The sequence below is a fragment of the Pseudoliparis swirei genome, chromosome 15 (genome assembly GCF_029220125.1).
Source record: "Pseudoliparis swirei isolate HS2019 ecotype Mariana Trench chromosome 15, NWPU_hadal_v1, whole genome shotgun sequence".
NCBI lineage: Eukaryota > Metazoa > Chordata > Actinopteri > Perciformes > Liparidae > Pseudoliparis > Pseudoliparis swirei.
Window position 1 is genome coordinate 11,180,447 of NC_079402.1, and position 21,458 is coordinate 11,201,904.

The following is a 21,458-nucleotide window of genomic DNA, read 5'->3' on the forward strand; positions in this document are numbered from 1 at the left end:
TAAGTTACTTGAATTGAACGAATGACTTCCCAAACCTTTGTGTCGGGGTATGAGCCTCAAGAGAATCGTAATTATCATTTAGCTTCGATGAAATTAACAACAACAAAACAGATGAGAAGGATTTTCACACCATTTTATTAGCAACAATGTGTCCGTTAGTTATATATCAGAAACAAGGACAGAAACATTTCTGCTGTACTGTACTGAGTCTGAAAAAACAGCTGGATCATAAAATAAAGAAAGTAATTAAAATACCGTAGGGAAAAAGCCACACTGCATTTGAATATACACTTGTAATAATATTAATAATACATTTCTCTCAGAATTCTTTATGGCACAACATTTCCTGTGCAACTGTCACATCTGTTTAAAGGTAAAAGCAAAGCATTGAGAACTGTGTGTGTGTGTGTGTGTGTGTATTACTCATGTTGTGGGCACATGAATATGTTGATACAGTCACATTGTGGGGACTCACCTTCCCTTTGGGGACTAAATTAATCTCCCTATAACATATATTATTACATTATAGGGTGAAGACTTGGTTGAAAGTAAGGAGGGTAAAGTTATGTTCAGGTGAGGATTAGGATAGGCGTTAGGGTTAGACTGGTAGTGGTTATAGTTAGGGTAACTCTCCAGAAAATTAATGTAATTCAATGCAAAGTGGAACCACGACAGTATGTGCGTGTGTGTGCATGTGTGTGTGTGTGTGTGTGTGTGTGTGTGTGTGTGCATGTATGTCGTTGTGTATTTGCAGGAAAGCACATGTCACAAGAGGATAACTAAAATCACTCACTGTTTCCCCCTTTGGGAATATACATGAGCATGATTGCTGATACAATGAACAGAGAGACAGAAATAGAGTGAGAGAGAGGAAAAGAGATAGAGAGACACAATGAGAAAGGAGAGAGAGAGAGAGAGAGTCAATCTAAAGGACAATCCAATCAGCTTCAAGCCCCTCGCACTACCACACGCATTTCTTCTTGAAATCCACATTGAATATCTTCATTCATTAAATGTGTGTCCTGTGTCCATAAAAAAAACATCCACTGCTCCTGCAGTCAGGCGGGGCGAGCCAAGCCCAGAAAACCAAATCAATCCCAAGAAGGAGCTCTCCGAGTACCTCAGAGGAAGAGCAACTATTCCTCAGTCCAACAAGTCAGGAGAAGAGAGCGACCGGAGTGTATGCTATGGCCTGTTAAATATTTATAGAGGTGCCTTTAAAGATGAATTAATCTTTATCCTATGTATCTATAGATCAACACATAGAGAGACGGCACAATGAATGCAGTGAAAAGTCCACAAAATAAATTGTCAGTGAAGAACTTGAAATGAACATGTTACTATAAAGTGAAACATGTTACTGCCCTGACTGCCGGCGACAGCTTGACTCTGTGTGAGAACATTTAACAGTCAAATAAGCATTTACAAAAAAGGGGTCATCACGTCATCTGGTCGGGTCATTCTTTGCATCAGCATGGATTTAAAGGTAAAGTAGCAAACTAATACAATCTCTTCACCCTTACAATACATGTTGAAAATGTTATTGCAACCCACCACTAGGTTCGGTTTACATACAGGGGTGACAGACTGTTCAATTGTATGGAATAAGAGTAATGGTAGAAGAACTGACCGAGTTACACACACACACACACACACACACACAAATGCAAGAACCCACCCCCCTTTGGCACCTCGTCCAACCTGCCTGCAAGAACACAGAGGTGTGTGTCTCTGCTGAAGTGTGTACTGTACGTACACATTGTGTTGTCATCAGGCGCTCAGAGAAACCAGCCTCCCGTCAAACTGGTGACCTTCATGAAAGGATGTGGAAAACAAGCCGGGATTCCCATCTTCTGTGAGCCCTTTGTGTCGTAAAATATCATGGCCTAAGCTAAATCTGAAATGTCAGTTAAAATCTCTATAATCTGTAGATGGAGGAACAGACCGATCATCCCATCATCGGAGAGGGAAACTCTGGACTTCTCTAATCATATTAGCAGCTATGGCAGAGAGAAAATCCCTGCCGATTATGTCATTTCGACATGGCAGGAATTTGTGTATCTTTCAGGCCACGGGTACAAGAGTCCACAGGAAGTAGGGCTACACAAACTCTATCAAACCGTAAAACCAATTCCATTCTTATTGTTACAAAAGAGCTATTGAAAAAAAACTAAACAAGAAGTTCACGTCATTGGTCAATTAAGACTTTAAGTACTTTAAACTCCAAAGTGGCCCAAGTGTAAGGTCCTGGACCTGAGCATAGTATCTTTAAAAATCCTGTCCTGAGAGCCATCTGATTCCTCCATTTTGCAAGAGGTGACCAGTACAACGAGACCAGACTAGATCAGACCATACTAGACTGGACTAAACTGGTCAAGATGACAGAAAGTCTGACTCAAGCCCAGTTCGGAATGGGTCATCCCAGTTCATTTAAGCATGAATTTACACCAAACTCACCCAGCTAAACATCAGTGCTGATGCTACAGCTGCGGGTAAACATGTCCCTCATGGTGACCGACCGGCCAAGGTTTGGTTTACGGTAGTTTGAAATGTTCACCGGCACCGGCAGCTCCAGATCCTGCTGCTGGACGCTGCGGTAGCTGATCCGGTCGCCTCCGTTCCTCAACCCATCTGGTTGATGGTGGACCTGCGGCTGAGCAGGAGGCTGGAGGTAGAAAGGCAGCTCATAGTGTGTACAGGATGGGCAGAATGTCTGTGAGCGTGTTAATTTCCTGGCCAGTGGAGGGGTGGAGAAAAGGGCGGGGCCATTCGGGATGGAGGACGCCGCGGTCGTCGCCGCCACAATGTTGTGATTGGAGTGAACCGGCGGGAGGCGGGACGTTACGGCAAAGTCTGGCTCCTCCTCCTCCGACTCGGACTCTTCCTTCTTGCAGCAATAATACTAGTGGTGGGAGAGAGATGACGGGGAGCAGAGATGACAAAAAATGGGGAGATGGGGGAAATATCAGGTAAAAAGGTTCCAAGTTATGTAAATTGTAATTGGCGAGGGAGAGAAAAGGTTCAAATGAGACATAACAGAGTGTTAAGGAACAATTAAGAGGAATTTAATATAAAGTCAGGGACATTTATTACACTGAAATGTCAGCAAGGCCAAACACCGCCAAATAAATGCTTTGGCCAATTTGTTTTGATGCACTATTCACCCATAAAGTTTATGCCAGCCTCTATATTCCAATAACTATTATTATGTGGTACTATTTTACAATGTTTGCAACCACTCAGCCAGAGATTTTGTGCATATTGAGTAGGACAAAATGTCAAACAACAAGCACTATAAAATAAACGTTGTCTAAATGCATGTATCTACACACATGTATGTATCTGGTTTGCTCATTAAGCATGCATTCAGTCAACAGTCTTTAGAGCGAGGATGTCTCATGATCCAACCCCACTTCAGCCTCCTTACCCATCTCACATGGCCCTATAGATGGCCATATGCACACAGTTTGATTTTGACTGATTATATATTTTCATCGTGCCAAATCCTCTACAATCACAGTTCAAATTCTGAGTTGCTATTTCTGGCCCACACAATGTAGTTTACTAATTCCTGCCCTCCTGTCACTTAATATGAATTCATATTCTGTGTATCACTTTACATTTTTTTCTGTGAAATATAAGAATCCCAAAAATTGCAATCAGCTCAAAATGGAAAAGAAGATATGATTTCCAGTGAATGTAAGAACCTTAGTTTTCACTTGATCCTGGTTTGTATCGTGCCCTCATCCATCCATTCACACACATGTATGGCAGCAAGCTATTAGCCCATGAGGCCCGAGTCAAACCATTGGGAGCAATTTGGAGTTCAACCATCTACCAACTCAGCAATAAAACCTGTTGAGCCACAGGCACCTGTCAGAGTAAGTTTGACATCCCATCATTAAGGTGGAACACTCATCTGTCCCTGTTCAGAGCTCTTGACTATGACATGTGTCGGACAATCATTTTTTCCATAGACAATTTTTTTGCCACTAAATGCACATTAATATAAAGATTATAACATCATTTTGGATTTGTTCTGTTCTATATAAAGTTCATTAAGTAATATTTTTTACATCAAAAGCAAATGAAAATATTTTAAGGACTGCTCACCCCATTCTGCAGCCGTCAGCTACTGTCAAACATTGTTTTGATTTCAACCATGATCCCCTTCTTCCTTTTCAATATAAATGTTGGGCAGGCTGTTTGACGACTCAATCCAACTTAATGAAATGCAGAACAACTATATCCGTATGCAAATCATTGAAAGAAAAGAAGAAACAAATCTTGTTCACGATACCTTTAAGAAACAGTTTTGGAGATAACGGCAGTAACAGCATTATGTCTCATCAACTACGATAATATATAAACTGCTTTTGTGATGTTTATGAAGACTTATGAATACTGTAAGGAGCTTTTGAAATGTGTAATTCCTGATGAAATTATTATTTCACATCCAAAAGAAAAATTATCTAATAATTAATGTATCTTGACCAAACTGTTGAGACACGGATCTTTTGTCTACTACAGCTAAATAAACAGCAGGCCTGCCCTAAGCCTTCCACGTGTAAAATGGATAATCTCTTTGTAGGTATAATGCAGTGTCATTTCTAAGGTTCACATTTAGGGTATTTAGACTGCTACAGTTGCAGCTGGTACAGATACCAGAGTGTGACGTGTCAACATAACTTGAGTTTGTCAAGCATCAATACACAAAGCAGTTCTTTTCATCTCTACATCCATTTAAATTTTTTTCCAACTAGTGATATGAACATCAAAGTAGACATCCAAAGAAAGAGAGGCAGCATCAAGAGTTTTAAAACACTGATTAAACACTGAATATTGATGCGAGTGCATTCTTGGACATTTTATTCTGGCACAGCCTTGGAATAGATAATCCACCTGAAGCTCCAATTATGATCGGTTCATAATTTGGTCCCGGAGATCAGGACAAGAACTACTGACTGACATTAAGTACGTTATTTCATCATTAATGTTACTTTGAGAAACCTTTACCTGGTCATGACATTCTCAATGTAATACGGATGGCTCTATATGACTGAACATCAGTAAACAAGACCATCAGCGAGTGAAACAGGCTGTTCTTAAGGTTTCTGTGCCTCGCTGCTATGCCCGTCCCAGCTGGGAGTCAACACCGACACTACACTGCTGGAGACTCCGGCCTTCTTGTTACCAATTTAATGTAATGCACTACGATCACCAACATCAACCCCAAAGGAAAGGTCCTCACAGTAGCTTCAAGTATACGCTTCAGCCACGCTAGCTCGAGCTGGCAATGTCGGTCCAGACTCTCAGCAACTATGAGCTGGATCCCCAAGATATTTGGACCATTCATTTCCCCCTCAGGATGAAGAGTATCCGCTTTGGTGACCCCCTGACCTTTCTTCTAACCCCATAATGAGGTCAAAACATGAATTTAGATGTATTGCTGAGATGTAGATTTAGATATAGAGCTGCTAGCACGACTGCCGAATCGCAGCCTTGTTGAAGTCTACCTAAGTTTGTTGGTGGGTGTTAAGAGTCCACTATGTTGTACATGTGTCAGGAGTCAGAAGATTCTCTGACAGGCTTTACAAGTCTTACACAAAGGATGTCCACCACTCTCCAATCACAGACACAGACAATGAATGCTGCTACACTCATAAATTAAAGGTTTCGGTTGAATGAAATATCTTGTTATTCTTGGAAACTGAAGGTAACAAACACAATTTCACAGAGTAAAGCAGTTATACTTCAGACTATCAACAGAGTGCTTTACTCAATGACATCCCTTACTTGCAGCTCTGCAGACTTTCACAGGAAAAACAGTCTGTGGCCTCACCTGCAGCCTACAGTAGCACAATACTGCGATGATAAGGAGTAATATAACTGTAGCTAGAATTCCACCAGTGATGACCACTGTCCCGGCTGTCATTCGAATGGCTCTCCATCAACACCCTGCAGAGAGCAAGAGGAGGGGAGGAGAGGAACAGAGAGAGAAAGAAAGCGGGGGAAAGAGTAAAAGTAAGGAGTGAGTGTTCAAGGAACGACGGAGGAATAAGCACACAATTCAATAGCACATTGACTTCATGAAGTAGATTGCAACTGTATGTCATCTCAGTGGTGCTTATTGAATTATCAGGCAGTTCAGAGACATGTCATAATATAATCCTACAAATGCTGTTCATAACATTGACAGGTCTCAGGCTGGAATGGAGAAAAAGGAAAGGTGACAGAGTGGGAACTCAGCGCAGGATGGAGATAGAGAGGGATGCGATGAATAGATGTGAAATGGAGAGAGCAAATGATAGAGGTGATAAAGACGGTGGTGTGAGAGATAGATGGGCCGAGGTGAGACAAAAACAGTGGGTGGACGGAAAGGAAGAGGAGTCGAGGAGAGAAAGAGAAAAAGGTAAGATGAGAGAGGACAACATAGACTATTCATGATGTAGAATGTAGTTTGTTCCAGCTGCATAGTTTGTGTTGATGAGAAATGGCCAAATGTACTAGATGGCGAGTGATGTTATGGTGCAGTTAAGAAGAACAATGTGGGAGCACACATCTATAGAAAACAATATAAATTCATATCTAGAACGAGGTAATATTAGCTGGAGAGAAAGACAATTCTCATCTCTGGCTCAGATTCAACAATGAGCAGATGGAAAAGAGGCAATAAACGTGAGGTACTGTGCAAAGTGGACAGAGAGAAAGATCGTGACTTTTATTGTATCAATCAGCGGGAAACATTTAACCGGACAGCTGTGGGTGACCTGTGAACTCTGACCTTACATCAGAGGTCACGACTAAAACAAATGGAGATGTTGACCCGAGAGCTTTGAGCTCATCTTCACCAATCTCTGCATAATTACATGGCAGACCTACACTGGATTACTTATCTTTTTTCATATATATATATTTTAACTGCAAAAATGTAATGTTTTATTTGTACTTACATGTAGTTTATTCCAGGTAGAGTAGCTGGCCTTAGTGTCAGCGTTAGAGGTTTAAACGCAGATAGACATGAGGCGTGGTGAATGCTACAGACGTCAGTGTGATTGACTTGAGACGGAGCTGACCTCATTCTCAGTTTATTAGATCAATGCTTCCCTTTAATTACCTCTTTTCAGTCCCTACAGCAGCTGGATTACGGGAAGAAGGCTTGAGCCTAGAATCTTGAAATATTCATTTTACTCCTAAAAGAAGCGCGATAACAAACATTGTAATGTCATTCAAATTGCCAAAAGTAATTAACTTCTCTGCTTCCCCTTTGCTCCAAAGTATTTGAGGCTGTCACATCCTGAACATGTGGTACATTTTTAAAAGGAACAAACAATGACCACTTAAGAGTAACACATAATTACATTATGAAAGAACATAATGTACGACAACTATGATACTTATAAAACACTATGGCCAGCAATTATGAAGTAGTATGATATTTGACCGTGTGTTTTTTTACAATGCTTTATAATTTTTTATAATTATTATTCTAGAGCATTATTAATATTTGTAAGTGCACCCATATTTACAGTAACAACCACAGGAAACGGATTCTTCAAGGCTTCACTTGCATTTTATTTGACTTTGTGTGAACTCCATTCTACTATTTATTTATATTAAATATTGCATACGCTAAGGAATCAATTACAGTTATTCTGAACAGTGTAATAGTGATATTTAAGTCATGTAAGTTTCAGTGTCTTTTCACACCAATTTCACCAGACAATAACACAAAATATATAGAAAAGTAGTCACACTGTTCCCAGGTTTCGTAACATTCTTATATATATACATATATTTTGGGAAAACCCTGCGAACCCTTGACAGATGTGGTTAGAGACCTTCATTACATCCACAATCTAGAAGTGGCAGAGGCCTACACCATCACAATGCATTGTGGATGATTTCCCGAAAGCAGCAGGCTTGTTGCTAAACTATGACTCAATGGTGCGAGCCATCATCAACAGCAAGAACAGAGGAGGATGGACACGTTTTGGTAAGACGGAACTTAATTGTGACATGGACACACCCCTAAAATATAGAGAAAAGGGGGAAAAAGAAACAGGACTGCCAAAGTTATAATGAGCATTGTGAGGTAAACAAACTTGTTGCGTTAACCGAGCTCTCACTTTACATCGTCTTTGTTCCAGTTCCCACTCTCCATCGGCCTACTCACGTATACACTTTACAATAGTGTGTACTATCACCAAGTGAGTGACAGCTCTGACCTTCTCACCCAGAAACACTTCTAAACCATGTTGAATTATTCTCTGGCTAACTTGTCTCAACCATATGAGCTCTCATGTGATATGTGTCTCCAGAGAAGCTCGATGAAGTTAGAATGGATCCCACCGCCTCTGCAGGAGCGTACACACACAACACAGCTACTCTCCCCTCAGGCAGGAATACAGCCGGACTCTAATCCAATCTGCCGGCCACACAGTCCACCAACACAATCAATATGAAGGAGCAGCAAGGACACCGCATCGTTCAGTTGGGATGAAGACGGACACAAGATGACTTGGGGACATTTCTGGTGTCAGGAAAAGAGAACGGGAAATGGAGACGTGGAGTTTGAATGTTCGTCTCACTTTGAGGTGAAGCGGAGAGTCATTGATGTTATCGGCCCTTTTCACAGCAGCCATTTTTCTTTTTGTATCGTGTGTATTATTCAGTCATTACATCCAATAAGTAAAGCCACAATGTAATACACCAAAAAGAAATGACTGAGAAGGTAGAGGCAGAAACATAACATGCTTATATTCTCTCCTAAGAGGCCCTTTCCACAGCAGCCATGTTGGCATGTCATAGCAGGGAAACACACGTGTAATTGATAATGTTGATTGATTATCATCCAGTTCCATTTAGTGTCACAGCTATTCCAGTGATCCAGCATGCGCAATACCTTTATGAAACCATAATAGATTTTAATCAATTTCCCTCCAAATATTGGACTAGAAACACATGACTCCAAATGGGTGTTGTTCCGTTTCCGCTTTAATAACGTTGAATTATGTCAATGTTTTGTTCTACCGTTTCCAAATGGCTTTCAAAAAAATCAACTCCTCCCTGTTCACAGACACAACAATCTATTCATATTTTGGATGAAAAATACTCAGCTTAGATTGCTGTGGACACGTTGTACATACATACCCTGGCATTTCTTACCAAAAACGTTCCACACCATAAATACAACCAATGAGATATGTTTCCCGGAACATTAAAGTACATTTTTTATATATTTGTTAAAGACCAAAATAGACCAAATATACATATATTATGCAATTAAAATATTTTTTTTATTGAAACACCTGTAAACCTGTCCATGTTATGTGCAATATTTCCTGTAGCGGTATTGAACTTTTTCTCTCCAAGACTGGTGCTACCCTTCTCTAATAAGTGCACACACAGAATAGTGTAACGAGAACACACACACACACTAATACGTAATGCAGGGACACAACACACACACACTAACGTGGGAGAATATAGAGCGTGCATTTGAAGTCTCTTCATTACAGAAGAAATGACTAATAATCTTGTAGACACAACCAATGACACAAGAAGAGTAATTACTCAAGACTCTCTTAACCATCCTCAACACACGCACACACACACACACACACACCTACACCTACCTACACACACTCACACACTGCTGTACATACAACATCAGTTACTTTACAGAGAAGGCAGACAGTGTTCATCTCTCAGGGCTCCCTTAAGCAGAACAGTGTGTGAAGGATGTGTTGCAGTGAACAGTGTTAATTATTTAACCACACACACACAGACACACACACACACACCAAAACCCGCATGTCAGACTTCATTGTGAAATAGAACTGGAGAAAGGCAAACATGTCTGCTCAGCTCCTTTTGCCGGTGTTTGTCCACAGCGATGACAAGAGGTTAGAAGGAAGAAGAAGAAGCATCGCAGTGAGCACACACACACACACACGCACACACACACACTACCACTCAGGCAATAATTTGAGGACTAGCTAACATGCTCAGACAGCGGGGCTTTGGAATGAACTGCCACGCTTTGATGAAACATGGCAGGGATCACAGCAGAGGTCTTGCTGGGAATAAATTAATGTCTGTTGACAGGCTTTCAGTGGAAAGCGGCCGAAGCCCACTGTAGGCGGTGGATTCAAGCCACACACTGGAGACAAGAACATGCCCCAGAACAACGGCTTGAGCCGTAGTCCTGCTGTCGCTGTCAAAGAGTCATTTCACACGTATATCTGCAGCCATATCCAAAGATGCAGTCGGTGCACACATGCATGGCTCGCTCAGGCCGCATGTGTCTGTGTTTAACACGTGGAGTGAAGGACATCTTTTATGGTGTTAATGGTTTCTATGCCAGGTGCTAGTTCTCTGGCTCATGAATGGGATTTGGTAACAGGGCTCCAATCGGATAACAGCTAGAAACCTTCTTTCGGGACAAAATCAATTTAATTACAGCTCTTTGTCCTCGTTTATTCTACCCTCTCAAAAAACGGTGCAGTCAAAGAGTGTTCGCAAAAATTATTCTTTTAAAATTAATTCAGATTTCACTGATGCAACATTTATCACATCGACCATCACTTCCATTTGGATGTGTGATCATGAGGGATAATGGAGCGCCGCGGTGTACTCGGTTCATGAATGTTCCTTTGGAGCACAACCTGTCCTGTGTGATATCTGGTGGTACAGACGTTTCACCTTTTGTGTTTGTGCGCTTTCTTTCTCCGAGTTAAATGAGATCATTGACACCACTCACGTGTGGAATGACTGTAAAGCCAGGGTGCGGTGCGGTTAGCTTAGCTTAGCATGAAGACTGGAAGGAAGGGGAACCAGCTAGCTCTCTCTCAAGTTCACAAATCTGCAAAGCACCAGCTGTCGTCATGCGAAGCCAAATATCCTCCTGATCCAACCTCGACTCCGAATAAGTGGATTTCCCGAAATGTTGAACTGTCCCTTGAGGACTTTTTCGAATGGAAAGGATTTCTTTGTTCGACTGCCTCGAATAGGAGACGACCAGAAGGTTTTCAAAGGCAAACGTTCAGATTCTACATTAGTACAAGGACATCTATACATCTAAATAAAATGAATTACAATTTATGCTAAAATTCTTATCCAGGTGATTTGCTAAAAGAACATATATTCTGAATGCATACATACAGTAACATTTATACAAATGATACCAAAGCCTGACGAAGTTAAATGAATGAAAATTAGCTTCAATACTGATGTGATGGTGCAACATTGATTTGACTGGATGCCTATTTGTTTATTTTGTTTTTAATATCCATTAAGCCTCAATGCAAGCAGTAATATAAACCCCCAAAAGCATACACATTCCTCCTTACGCCTGGTCATAATATGATCCTGTCTGGCTGCAGCCTCCCTGGACGTTCCCTCTCAGGCTCCTGGCTCAACCAGTTCCAGGAGAACATTTCACAAGGCGTACAAAACAATTCCGTTGCACCCGTTTCTTTGTGTCCCTGCACTCAACTCCTTCCTCCTTCCTCCACTGAAAAGCACTGACAAGATTAGCTCACCCCCAACTCTGACCTTAAATCAGGTATCCGGGAAATCCCAAAGGCCGAGAGAGTTTGGGGTTGTGGATGAAGAACACACAAGAACCACGTTTCTCTTGTAGCCATGATCGGAAACAAGGAGTAGGTTTATCCCTTTCATTACCCGGGAAATGTTTCTGTCATTAGTGCCCCTCTGTGGATGATACATCATAAAAATGGCTATTGGCTAGTATGAGTATAGCACCACAAGGACATTTGAAAAGAAATAAATGGTGACCTGGGGGTCTCTTCATTTAATGACACAGCTCACTAAATGTCCCGCATCCATCTGAATGACCTTGCTTCGTTGCTCTTCCGGTTCAAGTTGCATGCTGATGTAACTTTAAACGTGATATGCGTGCACTAGAACCAACGGAGCGTGAGCTTCCTTGTCCACAACATTGTGTATGTTACCCCCCCCCACCATATGGAGTCCCAATTCATTTGATATTGTAAAACTGTCGAAAATTAAGCCTTTCCAAAAATTCATCACACCCAGAATTGCCCAACAATGCAACTTTAGGTGTTGTCTCAGTTTTCCAGAGTAAAATTCTGAAGTTACCAAGAAATAATAAAGCAGGCAAAACAAAAAGTGTTCCAACTAAAATATTCTCGTGAAGAACCTCTGCAAGTCACTTCTCTCAAAGTCACAGTGTCCTTTATTCTGCCCTCTTCTCCCTCTTAGCTTTACGTCTCTTTCCACTATAATGTAAGAGGGATTTAGGATGCACAATCGGTATGAGATCTACTACAACGGTCACCTGTATTTACTCCCGTCCGTGGCGGAAGTCGTCAGCTTCACTATTCAATACAGAAATGTAATGGCAGATGGATTGTTTCCCATTTATCGGCTCCTGGAGAAAATCAAGTTACGAGGAAGCTCTCGTGAGTAGCTTCAGTGCTCAGATAAAGGCGCTCATGATGCCAGTGTGAAAGAGGAGATGGGGCTGAGTAATGCAATGGAGCAGCAGACACACGTCCCCATTTGCTGCACTTTTAAATAGGGACAATGCCTCTTTCACTTCGAACTGTCAAATTTTAAACTGTAGATGAAAATATAACAAAAGAATACTTGAAAAGGATGTCATCTATCGATCCATCAGTCTGTGGGTATATAATCTTTTGACAAAATGGTTGAAGAAAATGAGCTTTTACTTTCAAATCATCTTAAAATAATTGCGTCTAATCACATTTTGTCAGTATACCATTGCACTTCCTGCTCCTCCCCTCTGCCATGCCGTGTTCTACCCTCTGCTGTGCAAATAATACCACAAGTCTGTGTGTGACAGGCTATAATCTTGGCACCAGCAGGAGCCGAAGTCGGCTCAGAGATATAACCGTTCTTTGAACTTCACAGCTGATGGATTGAACATCAGTTCTTAGCCTCGAAACTGAGTGATGCAAGCAGTAAAAAGGTGTCCTCCGCACACTTTAGCTTTGGTCATGGAAATAGGAGGACTTTAGGAGGGATGTTCAAGGGTTTCAAAAGGCTTTCACAGTGACTACAGTGAAGACCTTAATATTTAAATATGTCCAGATGGAATGAGCAAGTTTAATAACTTCAAATGAGAATCCTAGTGTATAGTATACCGTATCACACTGACTGCTGCCAACTCAAGAGTCAGCCACTGATCATCGTGTCACAAGTGTTGGACTCCCGGCAAATACAGCCAGGTCAGCTGCGATGTAAAACAATGCATACGTGGTGCATCGAGGCCGTAGATGCACATGGGGATGAAGCAACAATTGTCATCAACACGCCGCATAAAAGAAGACACATGGACAGTATAGATTTAACATGCAAGTCGAGATATGGGTGAGTCAGTGTCATTTTCAGGTGAGCAGAGAAGTAATATCTGATGCTTCAGAGCACATTTATTCCAACACCCCCCCCCCCCTCCCCACACACACACAACTTCCCTCTAATGGCATGGACAGTCGTTGCTGTTTCTGCTTAGCGCCACATAAATATGAACGACAAGAGCAGAGCTACAACTCGACAGCAGGTTTCAGAGCCGTTTACGACAGAATATAAGTCTGTCGAGAGATATTTATTCAAACTCTCTGCACCGTTTTGTTCTTTCATATTAAATAATAAACAATAAAGCACGCACAATCTCAGCACGTTCCCCTCACCCATGGCAACGCTTCGGTTTGTGCTTGGTGTGCATTAGTTATTCGAACCGAACAGGATCATAACAGGAGCAGCTGGTTCACTTCTGGTGTCTGAGTTCAGTGTCAGTCCAGTGTCCGCCTGAGAGAGCGCCGTGACACAGGAGACGCTCTGTTGTGACACTCAGAGCTCCATCAGGGCCTCGTGGTGTGAAACACACCAACCATGAGACCGTGCTGAGTCAGCCCCTACGACTGGTTCATATGTTATCAGAACTCTCAGAAGTGTCATCATATATGCAGCGACACACACACACCTTTCCTCAAGCTATATGGTCTGCTGATACACTGCCCTGAAACATATTTAATTCCCTTTCGTCTTTCTGAATTAGACAGGACACCATTAAACTACATTTGCTCCCTGACACTGGACGATGGGATTATTTAAATGTGAGATGAGCCTACGCTCCCTCAGCAGCAGCGTGGCACACATCGATTTAGCTCTGGGTAGAACCGGTTGGCTTCGTGGGACGACTGGTGAAAATTTGTTTTTAAATGGGTCTCAGAGAAGCTACCAAATTGACATGCATGACATGAAGGCACATGAGGCGTAAAGCCATGTTGACATAAACAAACAGCTGTTTGGAGAAATCACAACGTTTAAAAAAAAAATAGTTTTGGCTTCGCAGCAAAGTGAATCAAACTAAGGTAGAATGCTTCATGAGAAAACAATTGCACTGAATGTCCTTGGTTGCATGACTCGGTGCCTTTCCGTTATCTGAAGACACTCGATGAATGTGACCGAGCGTTTGCAGCTGTCGGTTTGCTTCGGGCACATCTCGGATTTCTTTTAGAGTTCTCATCCAGTAATTCACATGAAAAAACGGAGACACACTCCTTAGTTTCTCAAAGTTTGTAGCCAGTCAACTCAGAAAAGACAACCTTCTTGGCAACTTGCCAGTGACATACTTCTTGACATCTTTTCCGTGCTCTGGCATTCCGCAGCCTCTCTCTCTCTCTTTTATCTTTCCCTGTGCCCTTTCTCTGTCTGTTTAGCATCTCTTCTCATTTCCTTTGCTGTCTTTGTCTCCCTCTCTGTTCTCCTCCGCTCACGCTCTCTGTCTGTCCAGCTGATGTACGCCGCCTTCGGGAGCACAGGCAGGCCCCCTGTTCCAAACACCACTTTGGACGTCAGAGCCACTCATAAGCCGAGTCAGATCGCGATGGATCCCGCTGTGCATCACTTTGCATATTTAAAGCGGAGTGTGTCGGGCAAACACGGTATTTACCAGACGTCGCACAACTCACAAGCGTCTACGCAGAGTCAGACTTTACTACGTATCTGATGCAACAATCACACAGCTGGAGCATTATACCCACAGATAGAGGTGCACACGCACTGCAGATGATCAGTTGTGTGACTGATCGCACAAAGACTTTCTTTGCCGGAAAAAACAACAACATTTGTTGTTTGTTCCAATGACTACAATGTTTACTTTTACCTTTACGAAAGTCTCCAGTGGCAATGCAAAAAACAACAAATGTGTTTAGGAACGACGGTGGCGGTAATGTAATGCTGTTTGCCACATCCTGTTTACGACCAGGAGTGAATGTTGGCTTCTTCTGACCTTTCCCAAGACTTTATTGTGTGTAACGCTTTTTACCAAACCTCTGCCAGAGAAAGTCAGAGAGAGATAAATAATAATGATAATAGGAGTTAACAGGGGAAACAAATGTCAACGCAAGAGAAGATGCTGAAAGAAAGGAGAAAGGAGAAGAAAGAAAGGCAGCGACGGCACCTCAGAGAAACTAAAGATGAAGTCCTTGATGAAATGTGAAGATGGTTGACGGGAATCATTTTAAAGCTCGAAGCTGATGTTTGCTTGGGTGTGAGTGCTAATGGTCAGTGTACCAGAGGAAGTGTGTTTAAGAGTACGAACAGGTCTTCAGTTACTATGGCGACAGGGCTATTACAGACTGACATTTAACCGCTGCCTTTTCTGTGTCTCGAGTGGGTGGATTACGCTTACAAATGATGGCCGTATTGTACTCAATGCAACTTTTCCCCGCTCACTCACTGTATGCTAATCTCCAAGCTGATGAAAAAAAAGGAGCACAATGCAGTCATGCAAGATGCAGAGATGCATAATAAGATACGGCACACATTGGAAAAAGAGGAATTTATGAATGAGAATCTCTCCTCTCGTGCATTTCTGTTGGCATCGACGCTTCTGGCAGAGTAAGTCACGACCTTGCTGAGCTTGCTCGTTCTTGAATTATACGTATCGCTTCATCACTTTCCAAAGGGACCATGTCAACGCTTTAACATTATACAGCTGAACCCATCATGAACGCGTGAAGGTTCGGGCTATAAAGTTTGTAATGAGAAGCGATCCCGGGCGCATCACTGCAGCCCACTGCTCCTGAATAACTAAGGATGGGTTAAATGCAGAGAATACGTGTCGTTGCATCTGTACCTGTACTCTGTGCAATGACAATAGATTGAATCCAATCCAATCCAAGATCGGCTCATTTGAAGACTACTGCATATTGTAGGTTATACTATAAACAGACAAAAGGCAAATTGTAAACTCAGTCTGAGCAGTGTGCCGTTTGCCTTTAGAGACAGACAAGCCAGTTGGGCCATTGGCCTTAACCACCATTCCTAATAGTATTTCAACATTTGACAACATTTTAGCCAATATGAGATCTGGGAGCACAACAACAGATGGATAAGGAAATCCCCAGTTTCACCATATTGTATTACATATTTAGAAGCTCAAAGAGAAGTCCCTCTTTAAATGATTACTCTTCTCAGAGAAATGAGTGTCTATAATAATTTCACGTGTTTTCACTGCTGTTCAAACTAATTCATCCCAAAAAATGGAATGAACTCGGATTTGTTGATGCTCTGACTGCTTATTGGCTTAGCTTAATTGTAAAGTGTGTCTCGTGTGTCATTCGTTTTCCGAATCTCAGCAATTAAGTTGCTGAGTAAGATGTTGTAACCGTGAGGGAATGATGGACATGACTATGGAAATAAGGCCCATCTTAGGAAAAGAAAACACTAATGAATGTCAATATTTACAACACATGAGAAGCCACAGAAACATACGATAATGAAGCTGCCATGGATGACGTACAAGAAGGGAAGGCCTCACAGCTTTTCTTCCTGTTTGTCTTCCCACACCTCCATTCTACTCTTTGCACTGAGCTTCAGTTTTTTTTTTTTTTTTTACAATCGCTCATTGGGACGAGGGCAGCCGACCAGCGGCCCGGGCTCACGCCAGGCAGGCGTGCCTTGGTTCTGTTGTGTGCGTGGGAACCCATCTGTGCGTGAGCGTAATGTGTGAGCATGTCAGGGTGGAGCTGCGAGGGGGAGAGTGGAGCATGTTGCCGAGAGGGAGGGGAGGAGAGACGGGCGGTGACTGTTTAACATGATCAGTGAGCAGCCGTATTCCCTTCCCCCAGTCTCAGTCCATCCACTCCGCGTCTCCCATCTCCTCTTTATCTCGACCACGGCGGAGCTATCATGACTCCCTTTCCCAGTTGTGCATTTTAAAGGTAATTAGGCTGACGTGAGCGCACTTTAAATGCACAGAGAAAAAAGAAGTGGATATGTTACCGCTGTAATTACATTCACTCTTCGGTGGCCGTGTTGAAAGCTGCACCTCTTCGCCTTCCCTCCCTCCCTATTGTACATGCATTCTTCTCCTTACACCTTTTCTAATCTTTTTTCATCACCCATCTGTCTTTGACATTTTATTTTTTCCATCCTACTCATCTGCCTGTCCTTCAACTCCCTCGCACTCTCTGTCTGTCTCCTCCTCGTCTCCCTCCTGCTGTCATGACAGAGGCAGCAGCAAACAGAAAAGAAACACACAGTCACTCATCGTCACGCTCCAATGGGCACTTGAGATCGTATGTGTGTGTGTGTATGTGTGTGTGTGTGTGTACGTAGGAGTATGACTGATCTCCCAGGGGGCCAAGGTTATTTCGAGGGTCACAGAGGAAGTCGCCATGGGAACACAAGTCCTGTCTCGTCTGTCATTATTGTCGGCCCTTTAAAAGCATGATATGTGATTGCGTGTGAATTCATGTTCTTTGAAGCCCACAACATAAATGAAGTCCCAGTGGTTATTCCCTAAGCCATACTGTTTTAAACGATATAAAATGCTATGCTCTGAAATGGAGTGTTTAAAATGGTGATGCTACAATAAAGACAACAACCTGGCCATGACTTAGACAAATAACAGCACTGCCATAGCCACATAACTCTTTGTAGCTCAGTGAACAGCCACACAGCAGAGGACTCCCTGTTATCAATCTGAGTAAATGTGCAACCTTCAGCCCTCTGTGCCCCCGGGAAATTAAAGGAAAGACCAACATTAACCATCTAAGGTGTTGGCACACAACGAGCCTCCAGAGCCCTTCTCGAACTATAATGGAGGGATGAACTCCATTCTGCCAAAATATATATCTTCCACTTGGTGTTTTGATGGTGGTGGTGGAGAGCATTGAGATCTGGTGACAGTGAAGTATTTAGTCATGTTTCCCAGCATATCCGTGCCTTCAGTGACCCTTTGAGCCCTGCGTGGAAGCATCTGCGTTGTTGTTCTCTGCTCATCTATTCTGGTTTCTTCTTGAATGTGTCACACAGATGTATGTAATGATAATCATTTGGACATCTGGTAAGATTTCATTTCAAACTTTCCAGTGAATGCATTGAATGCAGGGAGATTAGCTAAGGGAAACAGACACAACAATCCACATGTGAGAATATATTATTCCAAATCACGTGTGCTCAGCACAGCACAGTAGAGGATAATGCATATTCTACCTCCACAATGGAGCCTCAGCTGGGACTGAACTTTGCTCTGAAACAGCACAGAGGACTTTTGCTCTTCTCACAAGAAGGTATATGCTGCTTGACGTTTGTAGTAAAACATTATTAGTAATTTAGGATATCCTAAGAACGAGAATACAACATTGTTATGACTTTTTCAAGGAAATCACTTTCCAATCTGGGCAGTATGAGTAAAACACTCAATCTCAGCAAATGCTCTTAAAATATCTTAATGTCCATCCTTTCACTATAACAACTTATATTCACCATTATGCTTATGACACATGAACTACCGAGGTCAGGAGTTATCATCAGGTGGTTTGTGCAAGTTAATTTGTAGCCCAATGTCCTGCTCTCTCTGTTTTCTACTCCCCTTTTAATACGTAAAAAATGACAAGTTCATCATCCGAGCGACTTGATGGTTCACTGAACAGAGAATTCTTTCATCCACCAAGTTTAACGCGTTTCCAAAACACGCAGTATGGTACGTTGCATCCGGAAATATTTTTCTAATTTCAACCTAATCAGTGGAATGTTTTCTCATGTTTTACGGCCGCTGCTCTACACAAATTTCCATCCTGCCTAAATTGATCTGGAGCGAACGGTTTGGATGTGGCCATGGCTAACAGTTGGTGACAGTAGCTGTGGCTCATGAGCCATGCTGTTCTGTCAGCATGTGGCAAGCCAGGCAGGCCAGCGAGGCTGCCATACGAAGCTCTGAACCTCTCCCTGTATCCTCTCCTTCTCATCCCTCTCTGCACCCGTCTGTATACCTACAGCTGGTTGCATAGCCACTATTTAATTCAAGCCTCTAGAAACACACTCTGTACATCAATGAATTCTAAATGTTTTGGGTGAAATAATGTATTAATAAAAGCCTCACATCCTGCTGGAAGACAAGTGTGGATCTGTCCATGGTGCTGAAACAAGGAACTCATGATGCACTTTGTTTCTTGTCTGTCTGCCTGTCTGTCTGTCTCTATGTCTGTGTGTCTGTCTGTCTCCCTGTATGTCTATGTGTCTGTCTGTCTACCTGTCTGTCTGTCTATCTCTATGTCTGTGTGTCTGTCTGTCTACCTGTATGTCTGTCTGTCTGTCTGTCTTTCACTCTCTCAACAATTGTCTAACAAGTATAACAGCCAACTTCTCAATTGTATGCATGACTCAACAAGCAGATGTATCCGTAACAACAGCAAAAGGGTGAATGAATGGATCAGAAGACAAAAGGTTATTTCTGAAAAAGGGAAGACTCTTACCTCCAGAGATAAGTGGAATTCACCGGGTCACATTTAGGGTAGTGGTGGCTCCTCAGAGCTCAGGTCCTGACCTCTGCTGGTTGTAGTTTGTGTCAGTCACTGAATAACGAGAGCAATCGCGACCACAAAAAAAGCCCCGGTGTCAGCAACGTAATCAGCAAAACACCGAAGCAGCTGTGGAAGTAGAGATGGAGCTGACTTGAGTCCAAATGATCCAAGCAGTGCCTGATCCTCTTGAGTTGTTCATCAAAACAAAAAAAGACGAAATATCATATGCGTCCTTTGCAAAATACTCGTATTCGTTGTTGCCAGACTACTTTTCCAGACACATTCTTGTTATTCGCATGCCAACCATCCTTTGTCCAATTCCAGACTCTGCAGAAAAAACACTGGAAAATACCCCAGGGACGAGAATACGGCTCCGACAACAATATCTGAGGAGAGATGTGCCGGCCACACGCAGCTCCATCCACCGCTTGTCTGGAGTTGTTTGACCAGCAGCGACTGGTTCAGCAACGCTGCCCGCAAAATAAAACACTCCTACGCAAACATCATCATCAGCCTCAGCAGCATGTGTGTTGGAGGAGGAGACGGGAAGATAGAACATCTCGACATCTTCATTTCAAACAACCAGTTTCCCCCCGTCGGAGGAGGTCGAGGTCAGATATTTGCTGTGCTGCTGCTCCGTGTTCCGCCACCATTGGACGCGCGACTTTTGTTTGTTATCTTCTTCTTCCGTTTCGCTCCTTTCTATCAATCTATTTCTCTATATCCTCCCCGCCGCCAGCGCGTTTCTCTCTTTGCGACCCATGTTTTGCGAATAACAAGCCGGCCATGCAGTCGCTCTCGGGCGATAAAGTGTCCGCAGTTTGCTGGTCGTAGAGAATAAAAGGCTATCCGGTATATTTCACGCACGGCTGTTGTATATTTGCTTGATTTCCGCCGAGCTGCGCGAGGACGAGTCTCGTGCGCTTTGAATTCAGAGGTGGCTCTTTAGTGAGTGAAGGCAGCCTGGAGTGTGCAGCCGCGAGAGATGGCGCGTTAGTCACAGGCTCAGAGTGCCATGGTGGTGCTAGAAGAGAGAGGAGACAGGGGGGTGGGGGGTCCGTGGGCTGTGTGCGTTTGACTCGATGGCTTTGAGTGCGGCTGGAATTTTAGTTCGGGGGACCTGGCGAGACATTTTCATCACATCAAATATCACTGTGTCAAAAGGTCATCATCGCAAGTCTGGAGAAATAAACCAAAAAAAGGGTCATAAGGATGACGTTCCTCAGACACACTCTGCAAATGTACAACCATGGGTCGTCACACAGACACTCATGTCCTCCTTGCTTTCCGAGAAGATTCATTAAGCTTCCCACTTCCAGTTGAAACAGTGAATCACCCAAGGTATATGCATATATGACAGCCAACTCTAAGAATATAATTAAGATAGTACATCTGTCCTCTGCCCAAGGTGGAAAAACAAACTGTCCATCGGTCTGGAACGAAACGTCCATTAAATTCCATTATCACATCGGACACAGTTGTCCCTGCAAGGATACTTTTTCACTAGTTTCTCTTCATCCATCTTTCTTCATCTCTTCACTCATCGTCTCCTCTATTACACAATCCACCCGTTCAACGGATCACCTATCTTATTCAGATCAGACGAGGGGGCAGTTTGAGGCAACGTCAAGA

General features: G+C 42.8%; 1 protein-coding gene across 1 annotated transcript; it reads right to left on the reverse strand.

Moving 5' to 3' along the window:
* Positions 1-112: 112 nt before the first annotated feature.
* Positions 113-19,967, reverse strand: fam163ba (family with sequence similarity 163 member B, genome duplicate a). The gene is made up of 3 exons (XM_056432718.1): positions 19,779-19,967; positions 5,843-5,958; positions 113-2,902 (listed from the first exon to the last, which is right to left on the reverse strand). Exons 2-3 carry the CDS (start codon positions 5,933-5,935, stop codon positions 2,462-2,464), a joined length of 534 nt encoding a protein of 177 aa, XP_056288693.1. The 5' UTR covers positions 5,936-5,958; positions 19,779-19,967; the 3' UTR covers positions 113-2,461.
* Between the last annotated feature and the right edge of the window lie 1,491 nt (positions 19,968-21,458).

Coding starts and splice junctions, on each gene's coding strand:
- fam163ba (XM_056432718.1), bottom strand. CDS start 5,935: ATGACAGCCGGGACAGTGGTCATCACTGGTGGAATTCTAGCTACAGTT. Junction 2,903..5,842: donor TGTGCTACTGTAGGCTGCAG/GTGAGGCCACAG, acceptor TCCCACCACTAG/TATTATTGCTGCAAGAAGGA.